Source organism: Atractosteus spatula, chromosome 1, assembly GCF_055471065.1.
Source record: "Atractosteus spatula isolate fAtrSpa1 chromosome 1, fAtrSpa1.hap1, whole genome shotgun sequence".
Classification (NCBI taxonomy): domain Eukaryota; kingdom Metazoa; phylum Chordata; class Actinopteri; order Semionotiformes; family Lepisosteidae; genus Atractosteus; species Atractosteus spatula.
Genome location: NC_142706.1, coordinates 45,916,433 through 45,939,030, shown reverse-complemented (window position 1 = coordinate 45,939,030; position 22,598 = coordinate 45,916,433). Strand labels below are relative to the sequence as shown.

The window sequence follows — 22,598 nt, the reverse complement described above, 5'->3', positions numbered from 1 at the left end:
GGTCTTACAATCTTTTTTGGAACTTGGCTCCTAAACACTGTAGATCATTACATAGCCAAACTCATGATGTCTTGATGTAATGGATGCCAAGGCTACAGAAACTTCTTATTTTGGCTGGTTTTCCTGATCTTTAAAATGTAAATATGAAATAATCTGTAGGAAAACAGAACTTCCAGTAAAAGGTAACAGACCTGGAAGGAAGATCTGTGTCAGAATAGCAAGAATTAGATATACAGTAAGAAGTATAAGACTAGGTCTAGCAGTCATCTGTTTTGAGTTGTACCCTGAAAATAAATCCCAAAATATACTGGGTGCTGCTTGGATGCATTATGTCTATTTGTGGCATAACAAGTCATATTTTCCCAGGCTGGCAAGACTTAATTACGATTCAACAGGCAAATTAAATGATCTTAGAGATTTATAAAAAATGCCAAAAAAATTGTTGGATTTGAATAATAGCTATTATGGTTATTTTTGAACATTGTCATCCAGAAAAATATCAGCATTTCCTAACACTGTGATGGCAATTGTGATTCAAATTGTAAGAATATGCCTATTAAAGTCTTCTGTTGAAAAATGTTTTTGTAATTGGATTAGTTGCCATTGAAAAGTGTTTTTCTTCAGACTAATTGGAGTCGTGAATAGCAGTAGAGCTTTACTTGACAGGTTGCTGATCATCGTGATTATTAATCTTAAAATGTGCTAGTTTGGAATATTGTTCTTGAGTTGTTTTTCTTTTTTCACATAGCCAACATTTAGTTGAGAAATTGATGGGCTAATTTAAGGGAGTGGTCTATTATTGTTATAAGGTGTATCTAAAGGCAGTTTTATGATCTTTTTGTGTTTAAATTACCCTTCTGTTAACTTATTAAGGGCCATATTCATAGAACTTTCCTAACAGGAACATAGTACGATGAAGCTGTGAATTGACAAATCCATTCTCCAGGATAGATGGAATTTATTTACCATATGTACATGTGCAATGGGATTCTTATTTGCACTGTTCTCTCAGGACCTGCACAGAAGTACAACAGATGACAATACACAATGTAGACAGTACATTACAAAACAGTGAATAATGAATAGTGACAGTATGTACGGACAATAAACAAACAGAACAATAAATTCATGGCAGCCAAGTCAAAGTGCAGAGGTGGATTAAATGCTGAGGCATTGTGCAGTTACTGTAGCTGTAAAGGATGCAGGGTAGATGATGTTCTAAAATCCAGTAGTCCGTGCTTTAATAAAGTGGTACCGCTTGACAGAGCGCAGTGAGGAAAGCAGTTCGTGGCTCGGTTGTGTGTGAGGCTTTAGTGCAATAGCGGATGGTGTGAATCTCACATCCTGTAATTGTGCCATTGCCACAACCCTTTGTAGAGCGTCTTTGTCATGTATGGTAGGATTGCGGTACCATACAGTGACACATTTCTTTAGGCACCACAGAAGGTGGAGGCGCTGGTGTGCCTTTTTCAGACTGGCTAGAGTGCTGTGAGACCAGGCCAAGTCAGTGGAGATCTGCAGACCAGGAGTCTGAAGCAGCTGACAGTTTCCACTGCTGTGCCCTCGATTCTGATTGGGGCGTGGCTCCCTCTAGGTCTCCTGAAGTCCACAACCCATCATTATTACTGATCAGCCCGAACTCTGTGGTGTAATCAGTAAATTTAATAATGTGGTTGCTGCTGTAAGTGGCTATACATTCGTAGATGAAGAAGGAGTACAGCTGACGGCTGAGACAGCAGTCTTGGGGAGCTACAATGGAGCTCCCCACAGTATTCCAAAATCAAAACTGAACATTTAAACTTCCAGGATTCAGATTTAGTTGCATGTAAAAGAGGTTTAAATCTTCATTTTTGGTTCTGTAGTACTATGGGTTTGCTCAGCCTTTTCCACTAAACTATGGGAATTTAGCATGGTAAAAAAAGTTTGATCAAGCTAATAATGATATTATGCCAATGAAATCATGATAGACGTATTCACTGTGATTGCAACTAGCAATAACAATCCTGCTTTTATTTCTACTACTGTTTCTTTTAAGAGGGTAGTGTAGCATAGTGGGTAAGTCTCTGAAAGTCTTGCGCTCTCTGATCACTTTATGTCTAGAAATTGGGATAAGCTAAGACTCAATGAACCATTATGTGTGTTTCTATAGGAGCTGTGTACCCACTCTTTCTGTAGTTTGTCTGCTAATATAAATGATCACAGAAAGAATCAATCAGCCGTTTCTTTTACAAATCAAATCAAAAGGTAGTAAGTCGATGTATCTTCTATGACAGTATTAACTTTGTTTCCCATCAGAGCAGAACTTTGGAAATCTGGGAGGAGGAAATCTTATTCAATTTTGACACAAAGGAAGAAAAGGGTTTGCAGAGTAATTAGACAAGAAACACCTTCATTATATTATGTTACATTCTGCACTGGTAACCATGACACTGCAAGGCTTTGAAAATTGGAAGATTAAGAGGATTTGAAAGTACTGGATTAAATTCACAACACTTTGTTCTCCAAAGAATTAGTCATAACTCTGTACTTTGCAGAAATTGAAAACATAAACTGAAGATGCTAAACATTGCTTAAGATAAGATGCATGTCCTTTAATGTTTTTATGTTTTTGAAGTTTTTTCACTAAAGATTACAATTTCAGTGGCTATATTTGACTTTGTTCAGGATGAACCTCTCTTTTTGACCTGTCATGTTTTCTTATCCACACCATGTAGCATAGTAGGTATTTACGATTTTTTGCATTCATATTTCTCTTGGTCAACTTAATAATTCTAGTCTTTAAAAGACCATGACAGAATAGAACAGCTACTTTGCTTGACACAATGTGAAACATTTTCAGCTCCCATTTTCATCTGCTTATGAGTTTTGGGCTGTGATTTTGTAATGTGTTTTTTTTGCTCATCACAAAACGGATTATTCAGTGTACAATTTTGGTAATGCGTAAATAGTCTTGTTTTTTTTTGTGTTGTTGCCCTGTCCTGTATTCTTAGAACCAAAGTGGTCCAGTTGCTTCCAAATCATTCTCTTACTGGCTGGTCAGTAGTCAAGGTGTTTTGTACTCATGTTGATCAGTGCAGTACTTCATAGTTTTACAGACATTTTACATTACCTTGCAGATCTGGATAGGATTCTGACTATCCTCTTTGTAAAAGGTTTGTCATCAAAACGATACTTATTTTACATAATAGAGTGAAAGGATATGGTGTGTATTATATGTTAAAATACATATAGTATATATGTATAAAAATCTCAGTTTTAAATATTGCAAAGGTATTCAGCCTCCTCTTACGATGTGAATAATTTAAAGGTGACTTTATAGTCAAACTTAAATATATAACCCAAAAGCTGTAAAGATCAATCCAAAACTAGAATATGTTGATTATGTACTTTAGGTGTTCACCCCCTTTTCTAATCTTTCTTAATTACTGTAGATCAGGAGCACAAAATGACTATGACAGGTCACACAATTCACTGAATGGCATCTGTCTGTGTGCAGTAAAAGTGGTTCACATGATTTCAGAATAAATGCTGAATACATTATTCTGGATCAATTTTGCAAGGCACCATGCATGTGAGCCTGGTCTTTGAATGGTTTCTGTATATACGTATGAGAGAGCAGATTAGCAAGACAACAACCCTATGATTTAGTAGAGATGTTTGCTGTTAATTGGCTTGTAGGATGAAGGGGCACGTACACTCTATGAGGACACAGTGCTGGCTATTGAATCCAGCATGAAGTGCAAAGTGTAGATTCAGGCTCAAGACATGCCATTGTGCACACAGCTGACGTGATAAATACATTTAAGCAGATGTTTGAGAGGATAAACTAAAGTTGCAGTAGCCAAGTATATATAAAGGGAGACAATGTGAGCTACATGTAATTTTTAATGCTAGGAAAAACTGCTTGTGAGCTCTGGATGCTCGAAATTTGTGTGTATTATAATGAATTTTGTCTGGAACCACTTACAGTAGTATATATTTTCAATCCCTAAAGCTCCTGAAGGACTTATAGAAGTTGTCTTTTTTTAGTGTGTTGCTCGAAACCTGTTTATGAACAGCCTCCTAGACTGTTTAGCTTGAACAGAACTCTTTTCATACAGTATTTAAATATTACCATTCTTATACAGCGCTCTACTGTGCATTTACTCTGGAGCTCTCATACCCCCACACTGTAAAAGCAGATACTGTACATGCACCATTTAGAAAGGGAGAAGGGCTAATGGTCTTTCGAGTTTAAGAAATGGATGAACTGGGAAGTGAAAATGCCTGAAATGAGTACTTTACGTTTCACTTAGAATTTTTCTGCAGGTATAATTTTTTTTCTTGTGAAATGTATACAGTACCTGGTCTATTTATGGATATGGAACATATGGTACCTTGGTTTTTACTTTTCCTTCTGCTCAGTTGTCTGTGTATGGATCAATGGTGTAGGCAAATACAGCAGGCAAACCTTGATTTTGTAACTCAAGAAGTCAGTGTCCAGGTATTTAACACAATAACAATAATCACAATTAAGCCACATTGCACAGTACATTTGTTGATGAAAGTCCAACTTGTACTACAGTAGATTGAAGCCATCTTTTGTATTTCACTGGTGAGTTGTGTGGGACTTGAAGCAACACATAAGTAATTCTGAAGCAAATATTAGGCTTTTCATAACCATGCTTTACTTTTATTTTTAGATTAATTTCTGTTAGACCTAGACCTTCTAACAGCAATGTATCATATTGTATAGGTTTTTGGTTCTTGGGCTTGTGCCCTCGCCACTCCCGCCCCAGTTCGTCCCTTACTGCCTGGGCATGAACCCAGGTCTCAACAGGGGTCTTGCCGGCTGAGCTAAAGAAGACCTTCCTCAGCCCGGGCGGCCAAGATCCCTCTTATGCGCAGGGGCGTACTCGTTACAGTATTATACCCAGAGTATGCCTTTATTCATGATTGACGTAAGGTTTATATGATGAACTGTAAACAGTCATCTGATGTAAACAGCAGTTAATTGAAATCGCATGTAAAATCAGACATCCTATTATTACTCTAGTAAAAATAATGCCTAACAAATAAAGAAGACATTAAAGAAAGTAATGCAGTAAAGCACACGTTTAGATCACCTCACTTCAAAGATGTAAGGTGTTCAGTGGATTTTATTGTATGTCTATGTACTTTTATAAAGCAATTTAAAAGCAGCAAGGACATTCAGAATACCAAGGAGGAAATTTGTTTTTAATTAAAAGGAACTCACTCCAAAGAATTTCATTTTCTGTTCCCCGTCTTGAAAATTTGAGAAATATAAAATAGTTACACAAAATTTATAATCTGGTCATTAGGAATCAGAAGCATAAGCACATTTAAATGTCCTAAATAATAGTGCATTTGACGAACAGTAATGGTATATTTTGTATGGAACCATCTTGTAAAGTATGCTGACTTACCTAGATTCTTTTTTATAATATTTTTCTGCTTTCTCTATTTCTTTCCTCAGAGTTTGCCGATTCTGGTGAGTTGAACGTGTATTTCTTCTCTAATCATAACAAAGCTGTTCACTGGCAGAACAGTTTGGAACTATTTTCCTTTCTTAACTACATATTCCTGATTACTTTTACCCCCAATCCCTATACTATAGGAATGGTTTTAAAACCATATGTGTAAGAAACATTCCCCTCAGATTTTTTTTTTCATTACGTTGAAATCATTACATACTGCATTTTCAACATTTTGCTGCTTCTTTTTCCATTTTACTTGTCCCTTCCTTTCGTTAACCTGTTTTAACCTTTAATCTTTGCATTGACGGTCTTAAACATCCCCTAACAATCAAACCCGTTTGCATGAGTATCTAACAGCGTTGACATTCTATTAATTCGACCAAACTCTCAGGGGGACGTGTTACCATGGTAGTCGCATCATACAATTGAACTGCTCTTTACCTCATGAGACTTCTGTTATTTGTTGCTGCCTGTCTATCCACCCCTCAACCGTGTCAACAGCAGTGCTGGTTCTGAAAAAGACAGCTGCTGAAATATTAATCACCCAGCAGAGGCTGTATGTGTCTTTTCTTCATGGTCTCATCTATTCTGAAAACTCTAAATTTGTAAAAAATAAATAAAAGCGATCAATGCTCCCAAGACCAATGAGCTTATTCTTTAATTAGACACGTATAATTATTCAACTTAGTTGTGAGATTGCCATGAGAAGTACCATCAATTGGTTGGATGGTTAAACTATTAACGATTCCCAGAATGGCAGGGGTAACCCTGAGCTCGTAACACATTTGTCTTTTACGGGGTGATGCAACTGACTAGGAGAATGGATAGCTACATCTTACAAGCTACAGGATGAGATGTAACCAACAAACAAAGCCAAAATGAGGAGAGGGTTTTAAATGTAAATGTAAAAGTAGAGTTAATTCATTTGAAATCAGATACATCTTTCTGACAATTTATATTCCTTAAACTGAAGTAGTAAAACACATTTCCTTTGAACAAACACTGTTTTCCGCCAGTGTTGTAGCTTCATTTTCTGTAATTCATTCCAATATGTTCTCCACATTTCAATTACTTATTTTTCTATGCAAAATAATGACAGTTCTAATGACGTAAAAGAGTATTGTAGGATATAATGCAATGATTTTGATTTATTTTAACTACATGTGATTTACAACTTTTCTTATTTGCTTCCATTCCAAATTCTTAAAATGAAAGACTTGAATAAATGCAAACCCCCTTGAATGTTTCACAGATACATTAGTCAATCTGTGAAAGATGCAGAATATATATTAGAGCTGTGTGATTATGCATCTTGCACAGTGGTTCAGGAAGAAATAACAGAGTAAAAAAAATCACTGTAATCAAAGTAGAGATAAGTAAAAACTTAACAATACTGTATGAATGATGTTCTTTCAAAGGACAGTGTTATGTAAATGGCATCTGCTTCACCCCCTTTCTCCTGCCAACTACAGTACTTAATAGCTTGATGAAAATCAAGCATGTTTCAATTGTGCCTGATTAGTAATCTTTATGCATGTAACACACAGTGTCCTATCTGGATGATACTCCCTGTTGGAGTGCAAGGTTCTGGGAATGTAACTTTAACTGATAGTAGTTCAAGTAGGTATCTGCGTCAGCATGCGTAGGCTGCGAAGGAACAAGTAAAAGGCTTATTCCATGCTGAAGAGAGAAGAAAAGAAACACAACATTGCCACAGACGAAACGTTGTGTTTCCGCTCTTCTCTTTTCAGCATGGAATAAGCCTTTTACTTGTTCCATTAACTGATACTGATTGGTTGCTATTGGTTCACACCCAGTTGTAGTGGTTTTAAGAAAACTATTCCTTTGTTTTTAGAAATGTCTCTTTATTGCTTCAAAAACCTCTCTTATACATATTAAAAATATACATTTCTACAAGAACCACAGTTATACTAAGTCCAAAAATATCTGTATTGTGGTACGTAAAATTGTGATCAATTTTGGTTGATCAGTAACTTCCTAAAATATAATTACTGCACAGTCTAATACTTTTGGGAAAAATTAAGCACAGAGGGATGAACTTGATATCCTGATCACTGCGCAACTATAAGCTTTGATTTACGATTTGAAAGACAGGAGAAGGTTATTATACATTGTGCACATCATCTGTAGTATTTTTATTTTTCTTGTGCTCAGTTTTCAATAGCTTTTGTCATACTATGATTGAGCAAAGAACATTTCCCATTTGTTAGTCATACATAATTTGCCGTAAAAAGCTCGGTAACTATGAAATAAGGGGCTGTAATACAGCAGTTAAGGATAATTGTGTTTAAGGCTGATTGAAATGCAGTTATGTTATGTTGTCCATCATTGGGATATATCTGAACAAAACAATAACAAAAAAAGGACAAGCTCACCTATTTCACTGTGATATTTTGTAAACACAGTAATTCCATTAATTTTCAATGTTTTTTTACTTTGAACCTTACAGTATATTTCAACAGCCCCCCCCCCCCATGTTCACAACATGTGTAATTACGCTTTTTTCTCAGATAGTATTGATTTTGGTTAAATGCCCTTCAGCACGGACAAACATGACCTAGCTCTCCAATATATTATGCACCAATGTATCGACAGCACTAACCCCTCTCATGCAGTTGCTTGACATCCTGGCGCCGGACTTGCACCTTTTGCTCAAGTTAGGACACATGTTTGGTCTGAAACATTTCTGAGACTAATACTCCTGTAGAGATTGCATTGACTTTCCTCTTTTGTAAAACTCTGGATCCTGTTTAACAAACACACACTCATTCTCTGCAATCATTTATCCTTCTTATAAGGCAAATTGATTGATGATATTATGCCATTATGTTGGATTATTTTCAATATATGCAATTCTTATTGTTTTCCTGGGCATTGACCCGGAAATGTACTGTAAACCTTGACTGCCTATGCTTGTGAGTGTCAAATGCTCTTGAACGATCGAATAAATCTTTACTTCTGCTTATTTCAGTGGACTATATCTAACGTCCTCTTACTTTTACTGTACTGTTGAGAAGAAAACTGTTTGCACATTATTTGGTTTGGCTAATTCATGTCACTCTTCTTCGTCATGGGCATTCAAAGGGAATCAATGTTAAAAGCTTTCTGCTCTGGTGCAAACTTTAACTCCTATTAAACAGACAATGATTAGAAGAGGTCACCCAGCACCGTGACACTGGAAAGCAAAAGAAATTGCTCCCCGGACATAGATGAGCATAAAAAGGTCAGCAAAGTAGAAAGGTCACATCACCAAGCTGCTTGCAAATGTAGTTTGCACAGCTTTTAACTCTGGTTGTATTGACAGTGCCACATCACTTTCTTCTCAGCTGTCATTAGGGCTAAACCTCACAAGCATTCGTCAGCCTGACCGTTGAGTGTGAATGTTTTTGTTTGCTTCAAAGCTGAAAGAGATCTTTTGTCTGTAACCGTAGAGTAGGGGATGGCGATCATTAATGTTGTTACTTTATCTCCTGTGATGCAGCTTTGTCCGGTATGTGTATCAATTTGTGCAAACTGAACCCAGCTTTCCCTTGAGCCTCATGGGAGTTTTATACATCACATTGTTTGCATGGTGACAGATGCTGTAAAAAAAACTAGGATAAAAAATGCTTCTGGTGATTTTACAGCATCAGTGGGGCATTTGGAATTCTGTAAATCGTTTTGGATTCAATAATTACGGGAACTGTAGCTTTTAAATACATTTGAATCTTTCCCACTTCCACTCAGCAAGAGTTCAAGAGAAGCTGATAGAGGTGTCATTGCTTCTCATGTCATTCTTTCTAGACAATTCAATTTGCCAGTTGCATGCAGTGGGTAGCTTTTCCACTTGCCGTTGCAATACAGTTCTAGAGTAGAGTTTGTCCGAGTCGTGTCCCGTTGCCAAGGTAACCAGATCCAACTATATGCATTGCATACAGTGTGTTTACAAATACGTGAGAAGGAATGCCAGCGTTATCGTTTTTTTCTTCCAGGAAAACATACAATGTTACAGGTATATTTATGAAATTCTGCTATATTTGCTATCCTAATATTCCCTTTGTGTCTCTGCGAATGCTTAAAAGGAATGCTGCACAGGTGTTGTATACATAAACAGAGTGTCCTGGTGTCATCTATGGCCATGCTTCTGAACCTCTGGTTTGCAGACTGACTACAGTCCCCGAAGCAAAGCTGACTGGAGCAATCTTAAGTAACATTGTGGACTGCATTTTAGCCTAAACTCTCCTCAAGAAAGGAGGACCTTACAGAGCTGGTCCCTTGTACAAAAACGATGAAAACGCTGATTAATGGCATCAACAGACAGCCGCAGCATAGTGAGCTTACTGCTGCTTTAGTTTCAATGGGTGAACCTTACAAATAAAACTACTGTAAAAACAGTACCACTGACATTAATGACCAACAATGGACAATGATGTAATGTGATCTATAAGATATCAAATTGCTTATTTTCAAAGTACAAAACAGGTATATATTTCATTTTCTACAAGCAGTGGAAAAAAACTAACCCTACACCAGAGCAAAAGCTTAATCCCACCTCTGCTTATTACGCAAAAAAATGACAAAATTAAGAGGTAGCTTAGAGATTTAATCAAATGTATGTAAAGGGCATTTGTCAGAACATACTCCATTAAAAGATACTGTACATGTATACTGTTTTGATGTACTGAATCAGGAGAGTGTTTTGAGATGATTAGAAGTACATTTTGCTCTTTGAAATTCAAGAATAGATGCAGAAAGAAATGACTATACAAGAGAGCCAGGACATGTCTTCAGGCGATTAGTAAAAGATTTTGAAGCACATAGATTAAAAAATTACAACAGCCCTAAACCCTGTTGCACTGTAACCCAAAAAATGTACTAGTGTAATTCCTATATGAATCATAACTTAACCAATTTGTTAAGGGTCAGTATTCACAAGAAAATGACCACTATAAAAACATGCATCCCAATGTGACCAAATTAAGTTCAAATTGCCCTTTCACTCATAAAGATAACTAAACTTGTAGAGTTTGACAGCAGTGTAATACAAAGCTGATTTAGAGCCCCTGTACACTACAGGCAGACTAGAACCCGATGCTGATCTGTTCATGAGGTCCTGAGCGATTGGTTTATCGCAGTTTTCAACCGGTACTCTCATTTTTTCCTCTGTGAAGAGAAATCTGCCATTTGGAATTTTAATGATTTTCTCAAATATTAGACTGGTGATGTTGTGTCTCAAAATAGATACAGATACCTAATGGAAGTAAAAGTGCAGGAAATAAAAACAGTGCTCATAAACTATGATGCACACTGGATGTCGTTAGATGAATTTTGAGTGTTTTTAACTCAAGTGTTGCTCACATCAATCTGCCTCATTGTTGGATTCTTATTTTTAAACCTTCATATGCCATCAATTGTATTGACCTTTTCATATCACCTTCCAAGATATTTTTATGCTTCTCTCTTGGCTGCATATTTTTGGCTATTCCCCTTAGCTCCTGTTTTTGGTCGACTTAATTTGCGTTTCAGACAAAAATGGCTGCATGACTCATTTGCCATGACGACAGCACTTAGTCATCAGCCACAAAGCTAAGGTTCAGCAGAAAAAAAACTCTCTGCAGACAAGTGCGTTACATTTTGCAAATGTTTTGTTGTATTACATCCGTTTCGGCTTTCTCATTTTAAGAAGTTGAAAATGCGTTGTTTTATTTCAAGTTTTATTTCAAATATAATATAAATTAGATGTAAAAATATTTAAATTATATTGAAATACTTCTCCATATTAGTTCATCTCATCTACAGGCTACCAGACTGTACATAGTACTAAACAATCTTAGGGGGACATTTCAGGGGACACTATGTAATGTGCATTAATCCATAATCTAATCATTCTGATTATTGATAAATTGTGGAAAGTTTTTGTCTGCCAGCTACCAAGTTGTTTTTCATATTATTCTTTGAAATAATAATTGCACATATGTGCTGCAAATTATTACTTCATACCTAAATCTGCAGCATTAATAATCAGAGATAATACAAGAATTGCTACCATTATATTATTATTGCAGCTACTATTATTATTAGCAGGATACAGCATGCACCAAAATTATAAGCCAGAATTATGTTAATTGCAACCTTGAGGACATGACAATTATTATAATACTTGCCTTATAGAGTTGAAGTTGGAAAAAACAGAATAAAATACATCAAAGTAGAAAACAATACTTTTACATAATATAGTACAAAACAATTCAAAACTGTATTATTGTATGTATATGTATACATTATTTCATAATACTAAGCATTTAAAAAACTGGTGTTTTACTAATTAAAATATTATAGGAAAATGTTACATTTTTTAAATTCTATTTTTTTTTACTAAAGCCTTTGTTTTAAAAACTACATGTCTGTATTTTTTATATTGGTGATTTTGAGCACCGAGCGCTTTGCTTTTAATGATTGTGTGTACCGTAAAGATCTCAGTATGTTTTCCTCCTTCATGTTCACATTTTCTCTTCTAATCTTGTTGCCTTTTACACTTGTGTCTTTTGCTGTGATGTTGTAGAACTTGGGACATATGGAAAGCTAAAATATTATCACACAATGACTGAAGAAGGTAAGCGTTTTCAAATATTCTTTGCGTCATATTTTCATTAAAGTTGGCTTTCTCTGGTTTTCCATTTCCACATTTTGGCTTCTTGTTTCCATTGGTGGACTTTACATGTAATACAGTCTCCCTTTGCAAGATCCCACGAACATAAGTGCAAATCATTGCCACCATCTTCCTCACACCCCTCATGGCCATCGTCATCGTTATCTTCGGATTTGCTTTTTGAGCTGAAATTTATTATGAAAATTATTTCTTTTAAGGACAAAATAAATACCATTTACTTCTCATTCTTTGATTTCATTTGGTAAGTTGAAATGTTTTGTGGACGATGCTTCACATACAGTATAGACATTATATGTATTCAGTACCATATGTTTCCTCACTCTTTACAGTTTTTGGGGGGACAGGAATTTATAGTGGGGAACTGCACAGTGCAATTCTGTTTTTCATAGCACTCTTTTTGACAACTGTTTTCTGACTCTCTAAATCTTGATCTTGATTATTTGTTCGAGGTTGTGATATCTGTGCTATACAAGACGTGTCAGAAATAACTATAAGTATAGAAACGGATAAAAAATAATATCGTTCCATATAAAAGTAATTGAAAATATACTGTTAATAGGTGACCATTAAATCAAGATGGATCTGTCTGTTTCTTACAAGTATTCCTCTTGTCCATCTTTGATTTGCATTGTTTTTGTGCCACCGGGACTTTTTATGGTAAATTGTATAAAATGTATTAAAGGCAGGTGTTTGGGCTGTGCATAAATTATATGTTTTCAGTCTCCCTTTTCTTTGATTGCAGTTACTTTCACCATGAACATGTTAGGAAACAAAGTCCTGTGACAAATACAGTCCAGCAGACGTCATGTGATTCAGTTCTGATCTATTGAGACGTTCCCGATCTGCTATTAATGTCAGATTCTACTGTCTTATTGAGCAGAAGTGACTGCAACATTACATACAGACATGTACAGGGCATTATAAGTTTTCTTCTAAGTCCTATGGAAACCTAGATGGGAGAGATGTATTTTCTTTCTCAAGCTGTTTTGGCCTGACCAAAGGATTCATTTAAAGTTTATTTTGGAGAAGTTTGTAAGTGTAAAAACTCCCTGCATATGATTTAGCATGATAACATATTAGATCTTCTCCATTTGCTTTCTGGACTGACATTTAAAATCAGCAAAAAGGGAGAAAAGTTATCTGGGAGCTGAATAGGTGGGGAGGAGGTGAATAGTTGAAGTTTGTTAATCTACAGTATGAACTTAAATCCAACCATTTTGTACTTTTATACAGCCATATTTCTTTTGTTTTGTGTTCACTTTTCCTTGCTGTCCGCTGTAGCATACTTTCTGTGAGGACCACTCCGGCGTACAGCTACATCTTAATACAACTACCGGTGTTTTTCTTGAGAGCTGATATCACCTGATAGTGTATCATTGCCTGTGTCACTGCCGAGCACTGTGGTACCACTAAACAGGTCATCTGACCCACTAGAATAAAAAAATAAAATACCTTTTTTGTCCTTTTAATCCAGCGTTGGGCACAATGTAAATAATTTCCTTGTTAGGTTTTGAAATCTTGAGGCGTAATGTCTCCATCCAGTGAATAAGGAGAACAGCAGTCTGGCTTCAAATAATTTAAGTTCCTATGAGAATCCTCAGGTTTTCTTAATGCATTGTTAAATTTTGATCTCCAGGTGTAGATAATTGTTTTATTTTAAATACAGACTTTAACAGTTAACTGTGTAATTAGAAAAATTCTGAAGCATGAACATTGCTTAACAGGTCAATTCTGTAGCTCTGTAGCTGTTGTTGTGGCTTCATGTCATTTTATGGTTCTGCGTAGATAGATATGATGCATCCTAGCAACTGTGGCAGCACTCAAAGTATTTCATGCGCTCTCTTCTCAAGAGCTCAGTTTTCCTCGTTTCACTCTTTAACAGTTTGCCGCCTCTATGAGCAGAACAGGAGGGACTGAAGATTTTAAAAGAGTTTTCAGCTCACAGGGTCTAAAAAAACTCTGATTTACAGATAGATTTTTAATTTATCCCAATTCACCACAGATGAATTTAAAAGGATGTAGCATTAAGTTACTTATTTAAAAGCATGTCATCCTAACATATGCATCCAGGTTTGGTCTAAGGCAGAGAAATGATTTTAAACCTGTGTGATTCTGCATTCAGAATAAAAATTACAATTATGTTTAATGGGTAACAATGGCACTGTTGAAAGTTTTCAAAATGTACTACTTCAAAAGCTCACATGCTTTAGAATTTATGCACAGACTGGTGGTTACAGGTTTTTGAACATCAAGCCCAAAAATAGTATACTCTGAAGTGATCTTTTATCTTTATTTTATCATAATAACATGTCACAGTTATCAAGAAACAACTAATCAGATTTCCAGGACAGAGGAATAAAGCACACAATCCCTTTTCTTAGTTACTAACTGTAACATGAGTATATCTGGGTCCAGCCCAATACTTGGAAGTTATTTATATTAAATAAACTTTGAAATGAATTACTTGACTCTTTATTATATACCATAAACTTTTGCATCCTTTACTGTAATTTCCTGGCTATATAAAGTTGTATATATATTTTAATAATACATTTTTCAATTTTAACACCGATAGAGAGCTCTTTGATATTAGCTATTACACTGATTGTCATATACTGGAAAAAAAGGGCTTTAAGTGCTGGTTTTGAAATGATTTATTTGTTATGGCAGTAATTATGTTTCTGTCAACACTGCTTAACATTGATTGATGAGCAGGGACATCTTGCGCCTTATAAACAAATTACCAAGATTTGGCACATTAAACAGTTTTAAGAACATTAAATAGCATGAAGCTGAGTGAGAGGGTATTTCTTTCCTATAAAATGCCTCACCATGAGATCTGATCTAACAAAGCTTTTGAGTGTGCTGCAGTCAGGTGTGTTAACAATTTCTTCTTCTTTATGTTTGTACAGTTTCTCATTTCTGATTATTGTGCAAATTTAGCAACTCAATGTGAATTTTATTGCCCACTTTACCGAGCAATTATGACTAGTGGGACGTTAATATATTTGCTTAAAATGAATATATTCTTATTATACCATATATATATACATACTGTATACTTAATATGAATATATACCAGTGAATATATTTGCATACATTTATTATAAATAAGATTATGTATTCTAATAGTCCATGGTGATGTTATTGTTATAAGACAGTTTTTGGGACAGTGAGTAATCTTAACTTACTGTACTATCTGGTTGAGTAGGTTGAAATTAAGAAAATCAAATATGAAAATGTCATATTACATATTTTACATATAATTTAAATTAAACATATTACTACTTGCACATAAACTACAGACATATACTGTTGTGCAACCTAGTCTAATGAATGGACAGTTTCTTTCATTTAAAGTTCTCAAACACTCTGGGCATCTTCAAAATGCAAACTGAGGGAAGTGCTTGTAAAACCTGGATCTGAAAGAACCTTATAACAACAAGAGTAGTGGGAGAATTGAACAAGCTACCTGGCCATGTTGTTCCTTCAAGGAAGGATGAGATACAGTATAGGTGAGATCAGGTTAATTAGGTACAGTATAAGCAACCATACAGCCCTAGATCATTTTCCAGCTTTTGTTTGTAACCCTTCTTATGTCTCTTATGTGACTGCAATAAGTAAAAATTAGTATCCTTGTGTGTTCAAAACAATTACCAATTTAACTCTGTGGCTATGCAGCTAAGACCTTTTTACGTTGTAATTTTGCTTGAGGTGAGTTTTATTTTCCTCGCTTTGCAGTACTTAGCACTACATTGGACTAACAAAGAAATGTATATTTTTCTAAAATTCACATGGTACATCAGTTAAGTTACAATGCAATTTGTACTTACATTTCTGTTAAAGTTCAGTGCCAACAATTCCTTGCAGACAATCCCATTGTTAAATGTTCATAGACAAGACACTGCTATCCATGTAGAGTGAATGATATTAAAAAGCCAGTTATGGCTTGTTTTACTGTACATATTCAACATTCCCAGTTAGGCACATGAGTCAAATCACTGTAAATAAAGCTCTTTCATTACACTTAGGGTAAGGAATACTCAGCCTTTCTGTATTTATAAAGATGTTTCACAATAAAGTGGAAAAGGCTTTCACACATGAAATGAAAGTTACTAAATCCTCTCAGAATTCAGTAGTGCCTGTCTGTATGCTTCCAAAAAAAGCTATATTCTTGGCTTCACCATCTTAAAAGACAATTCAAGATGCTGTGAAGCTACTAAATCCGAACAGCAGTGGAGATTTTTAAAGCTTACACTTACGTACTTGAATATGGTTAAAATGCTATGTAATGTTAAATACATACAGAATGTGCATACCACATGGCTTAGTCAAAATTGTGTACTCACCAATGGCGGTGTGCCCAGCAGTCTGTTAATCCAACGAATCATTTGAAATAGTTCAGTGTTAGCCAACATGAACATATTTCACTAAACGAATTAATATACTGAATTTTAAAACCAACAACACAGTAAAACATATTTTCAAAAGATTTTTTAACCTATACACACACTCCTCATGTAGTTGTATTTGTAAATCTGTGGTAATGCTGGATATATTCAGACATTAAAACCTATAAATAAATGGATTCCTGTTGTTGGCTGATATACTATGATATATCAAGAAAGAGGCTGACTGAAGTTTTAATGTCCATTAAGACGTCACATGCAACTGATGTCCTCAGGCCAGCAATTGCAATCTAATTGGAATGGATAAATACAGTTTATAACAGAGGTTATGACAGAAGGGTAGATCCTAAATTTGCACACTTGCTCACCTACGTTTATAACTCAGGTGTCCAGGACTTCCTTTCGCATTCCTCTCTCACATCCCTCCCAGCCTCCTCATCTACACCCTTTGCAGCAAATTCCTCTCGGTTAGGCTGCCATTCCCTCATACATATTACATATTTCCTCTATCGCATTTATTAAGATCTAATCCAGCTACTGAAAATGGCATTTTAGAGTGGTCTCACACTTATTTGTCCTTTGTGAAAATATGACATTATAATAAGACATTTACCATTGTTGATACAATAGATATTTCATCTCCAGGGGCCTCATGGGGACATTTGGAGCTTTTTATTCTCCTGTTTTTCCATCTTCAGTTACGCCACTTCAAAGTCTGCCTCTTTGTATCCAATAAACAAATTATTTACTTCAGCTTGTCAGAAGAAATACCGTACATGACTATTGCAGAGAAAGCATTAGTTTTTCAACTGTTTGGGTTTTATGTTTTGTGATTTGTAGGCAACTTCTTACTAACAAAAGTGTGATCACTGGTGAACCATAAAATTAGTGGTACTGTTGAAGACATAAAATATTATCATAAAGTACCACTAAAGAGCAAGACTTAACTATATTGTAGTGACTAAAAACCACTTAGTGTTGGCATCTATTTATCTAGACAGTTAAGAACAGCAATTAAACTGTCCCTGCAAGTCCAACTGCACATACAGTAATTAATCAATTCCATTTTAGTCTGAATTAGAGTTAAATGAGGACCAAAGTTAAGCTTTAATTGAGCTTAATGTGATACATTTGATGAATATTTCTAAATGCAGCAATTCTGTTTTTCTTACAAGTCCTCTGCCAAACAAATTGTGCTGGAAATGGGCTGCAGTATTTTCTGTTATTTTAAAAATCTCTGATTCTAACTGAAAATGAATGGAGCTCCGCATGGTTGATAAAGATGCTGTCATGGAGCATCTGAACACCATCCCTATGCAGGCTACAGTCACAGTTTGAAACTTCAATAACAGCAGGCTTGTTCTGAAATAGTCTCATGAAGAGCTCTGGCCTATTAAATGTTTTGATTAAATGCCTCTGTGACATTAAATTTAATGCCAAGGTGAACTAGATAGAAAATCACTCATTGTGGTACAGTACATAGCTTTGTTTTTATAAAGATGATATTCAGAAAGGTTATTGATGTGAAAAAAGGAGCTATATGCATAGTAAGTATGCAGGAAGGTGTAGATGGTGCAGTGTTGACTACCTACTGTAGCTTATCATTTAGAGAGATGAAATGATTAATGAGATGAATTTAATAAAGCATAACTACATAACATAATGCTTTTAAAGCTTGAAACACTTCAAAATCACTCGTATTTTTCTCCTACTAGAAATGTAGACAGTAAGTCCAATTACATTCTTCAAGTAAAAGGGGAGCAGTAGTTTGGCTAGGGACATCGTGGTCAGAACAGACAAGCATATCACCTCAAAGTAGTTTTCACTTATTAACAAACAAGCTATCCATTAAGTGACTTAGAAAGAATATACTGTACAATGTCCTCCATAAATATTGGGACAGTGAAGTCAAAGTTGCTATGTTTGCTGTGTACACGAGCAATACCTGAGATTTAAGATAAAAAGATTAATTCTGGATGAGGCAAAAGTACACAGTGTCTGTACTTTTCCTTCTGTTTCTGGCTATTTTATTTCTGGGTCTTTCTGTGCTCATATGTTGTACTGTTTTAGAATAATAGCACTTTTTGTGTAATGTCCAAGAAGAAAGTAAGTGGATCTACTTACTTATATGTTGCACTGTTTTAGAATAATGGCTCTTATTGTATTCAGTCTCCCCCCCATATAAGGTGAGTATTGGTTTCCAGGTTTAAGTGGCTGCCAGGTGTTTCTTATTGGCGAGGTGTTTCCTGTTGCATTGATTATTCACACATTAAACAGCCGTGAATGTGTGCTGTTGGATTTAGCCTTTGCTCTTCCCTTTGTTGTCTCCCATTGGAGCAAAAAGGCCTAAACCATAATTTGGAATATCTTGAAAAAGAAAAAAAAACAACTGGTGTAGTTAAGATTTGGCAACAATCAGGTCGGTTGAGGGAAACAACTACAGATAAGATAGATAGAGAGATCACTTTATTTATACGGCGCCCCTGGAGCAGTTTAGGTTAAGGGTCTTACTCAGGGGCCCAATGGAGTAGGATTCCTCTGCTGGCCATGGGATACAAACCAGCAACCTTCCAGCCACAAGCACAGATCCTTAGCCATAGAGCCACTGCACCACCCCATGATGAGAGAAAAATGATCAGAGCTGTGAAGAAAAACTGTAAAAGCAACTGTCACTGAAATCACCAGCAACCTCCGTGGTTCAGGGGTGAAGATATCACAATCTACTGTTTGCAGAAGACTTTGACAGCAGGATTATAAATGCTACAGAACAAGATGCAAACCTCACATCAGCACCAACAACAGAAAGGTCAAATTACAATTTGCTAAAAAGTACAGAGATGAGCCAGTAGAGTTCTGGAACAAGGTGTTATGGGCAAATGAGACAAAGAGAAACTTCTGCCAAAGTGATGGCAAGCTGAAAGCGTGGAGAAAGGAACAAACTGCCAGCGATCCAGAACCTTCAGTAACACTTCATCTGTGAGGTAGTGTCATGGCATGGACATGCATGGCCACTTGAGAAACTGGCTCCCTCATCTCTACTGATGAAGAAACTAATGATTGTGGCAGCAGAATGACTTCAGAAGTGTACAGAAACATCCTGTCTGCCAACTGTAATGTATGTAGAAGAAAATGCTTCCAGACCCATGGGCCAGCACATCATCATGCAGCAAGACAATGACCCAGAACACACTACTGACTCAACCAAGGAGTTCATCAGGGGAAAAAAAGTGCAAAGTCTTAAACTGGCCAAGTCAGTCTCCTGATCTAAATCAAGTAAAGCATGCTGTTCTTTTCATCTGAATCCGAATTGCTTGAGCATACAGAACAAAATAGCAATTTTGACTTTACTGTCCCAATCCTTATGTAGGGCACTCTATATATTCTGTAGGTACCTCAATTTATATCTTCAGATAAACATATAGAGGACAGTAATGCATTTGTTAAAAGTCTTTATAGGTTAATAAATGTTTCTTCACTTCTGTCTTGTCAGATTGAAATAATTAAGCAATATAAAAGGCCATAAAAAGATACGTTTGTTAATGCAGTTCTTTTGTATAAAGCAAAATACAAAAATACTTCTACTGTATATGCCAAATCAGTCAGTTTATTGAAGACAAGGCCTAGATTTGTCACTAAGGTTATTATCCAAATTTGACAAAAACTTTATTTGCTTATTCGCCAAACCATGAAAATATACACTGAGCTTGGGCTCCTAACAGTTTAGTGAAATGTCCTTTTCAACCTTGGCATATTTCATGAAAGCTCTCTTCTTAATATGGAAGCAGAATGCTCTGTGTCTAACATCATACTTTAAGGGTACAATAAAGATCAGTTATAAAAAAATAACTTTTCTGTGGAATTTATAGTAAAATCAAGACATTTTGATAATGTACTGGCCATGCTCTTGTGTTCAAAACTTTTAGGTGTGCATACAGTACATCTGTAACAATTACTATATAGTGAGCAAAATAAATAGTTTTTGCAAAAAATATTCCATTTCAGTATAGTAATTTCGAGAGGCTGTATTTATTTCTTCTAATCCCATAAATTGTGCCAGTCAAAATGTAGGTCAATTACAATTTCTGTATTACTTTTGTCAAGTTCTTTTAAATCTTAAACAAAGAACATAGACAACAAGTATTTTAATAGCTGGAATATCTAATAGCAAAACATACATTGTCTCAAGTGCTCTACTATTAAACAATCAATAAAAATGACACAAATTAATTTAAAAGAGTATAAATGTAGGTTTTCAGACATGATTTGAAAGTGCTGACTGACTTGCAAGATCTGATATCAGCTGGAAAATCATTCTATATCTTCACAGTACCAGAACAGGAGGACTGTCTCCCTTTTTTGAAGCCTCATTATGGGCTTTGAAATAATGTCCAGTCCAAAGAAGGTAAAGGACATGCAGGTGAATAGGGAGCTAACAATTTGTTGATGAAGCCAGGTATGAAATTGTTCAAGCCACTTAACCTGAAATCCACAGGGAGCCAGTGTAGGGAATTTAAGACAAGAGATACTGTATATGCATATTCATTGTAGTTTTAATTAAGATCCAAGCAGCTAAGTTTGAAATATGTGAAAACAGCTTGATTTCTACTTTATTTGGTTTGTTCGAGAATGAAAGTTTTTGCAAACTTCTATACATTTTTCAGAATTGGATGCTGTAATTTTTGCAGCTATGCTAATAGAAGCCAGTCAATTATGCAAGATTCATAAGCTTGCTAACGGCTGATTAATTAACCTATCTGAGTCTACAATATCATGCTTTATTCTCCTTTATCTTACAACAGAAACTCACTTAACATTTAATTACAGTTATATATATGTATGTATAATACAAACATTTAGTCTATACAGTACTAAATAATGTTGAGATGTTTTTTTCTAGCCTATGCTAACATCTGAAATTTGCTTCAAAACTAACCTACTCTTTCCGGATCTTACACTGTATCAGTGTATTTGCTGTAATTGTCATATCACATCACACTTTATCATTTTAAGAGTTATTGTATTTCATTGAAATTAAAACTGAACATGTGTCAAATAAGTGTTTTGTGCTGTATTAAAATATTCATATCTAGGTAACACATTGACAAGTTCATTGTAGAGTTTAGCACATGCAATTAGGTAAACTAGTGTACTTGATAGCTATTTCTTAGGCACCACTTTTTTGCATATTATTAAAAATCAGAAGTTGTACAATAGGAATAAAATGCACTTTTCCAGACCAGTTTACTTGATTCTGGTTCTGATCATTTCTGACAAAGCCATGGCTACCCACATGAAAGTATACAGAATCAAGCAAAAGCAAAATGGATGCAATAATGTGTGTGTGTGAACAAACAACATGAGATATGCCCTTTGACAGAAATGCCTTCCACGCCGAATTATAACATTATTTTAGGTTTATTATTAAAAATCACTTAATGACTGAGCAAAAGCTGCCTCCAGGTTTAAAGTTGGTGACTGGTTAATTGCTCAAATATGGCTGTTGATTGGTTGAATTTGAGATGTACAGTCACATGGGCTATGTACAGTATTTCTTAGTAAAAATGTAAAACAGTGTAACCAACTTCTTTCTTCTTTAGCAATTTAATTTAGCACAGAGGAAAGTTTTATGCCCATTCCGTTAAAAGTAATGTAATGTACGCTTAGAGTCTTCTGTAATTTTTGTTTTGTAGTGAAGCAAAAAAAGGAGCACATTCTTCTGGGATACTTCATAGTCAGAGTCAGTGCCTTTTGCGTCTAACTTCCTTTTAATAATTGCATTGCAGGAAAATTTCGGGAAAAGGCATCCATTCTTCATAAGATTGCCAAAAAGAAATGCCAAGTAGAAGACGGTGAGAAAGTCAATGGTGTTGCAAACCGTGCTGGTAAGTAGAAATGCTTGTGATGTATTTCATATTGTTTCTTGTGAGATACAACAGAATAAGCAGGGGTGAATTCCAGAATGAACACTGAGAAGAGTCTTCTTAAGGTGTGAGTGAGAATAAGGGAATAAGAATAAGAGCAGGAATACGTGTTAAATATGTG

At 35.5% G+C, this 22,598-nt stretch overlaps 1 protein-coding gene across 1 annotated transcript in view; it reads left to right on the top strand.

Annotated features, from left to right (window-relative positions):
* slc24a2a (solute carrier family 24 member 2a) overlaps nt 1–22,598 on the top strand; it is a 92,842-nt gene that overhangs the window by 46,775 nt on the left and 23,469 nt on the right. The window contains exons 5-7 of the mRNA XM_088914801.1: nt 5,477–5,491; nt 12,040–12,090; nt 22,340–22,438. Coding sequence (XP_088770927.1) covers nt 5,477–5,491; nt 12,040–12,090; nt 22,340–22,438 — 165 coding nt within the window. The remainder of the gene's footprint in view (nt 1–5,476; nt 5,492–12,039; nt 12,091–22,339; nt 22,439–22,598) is intronic.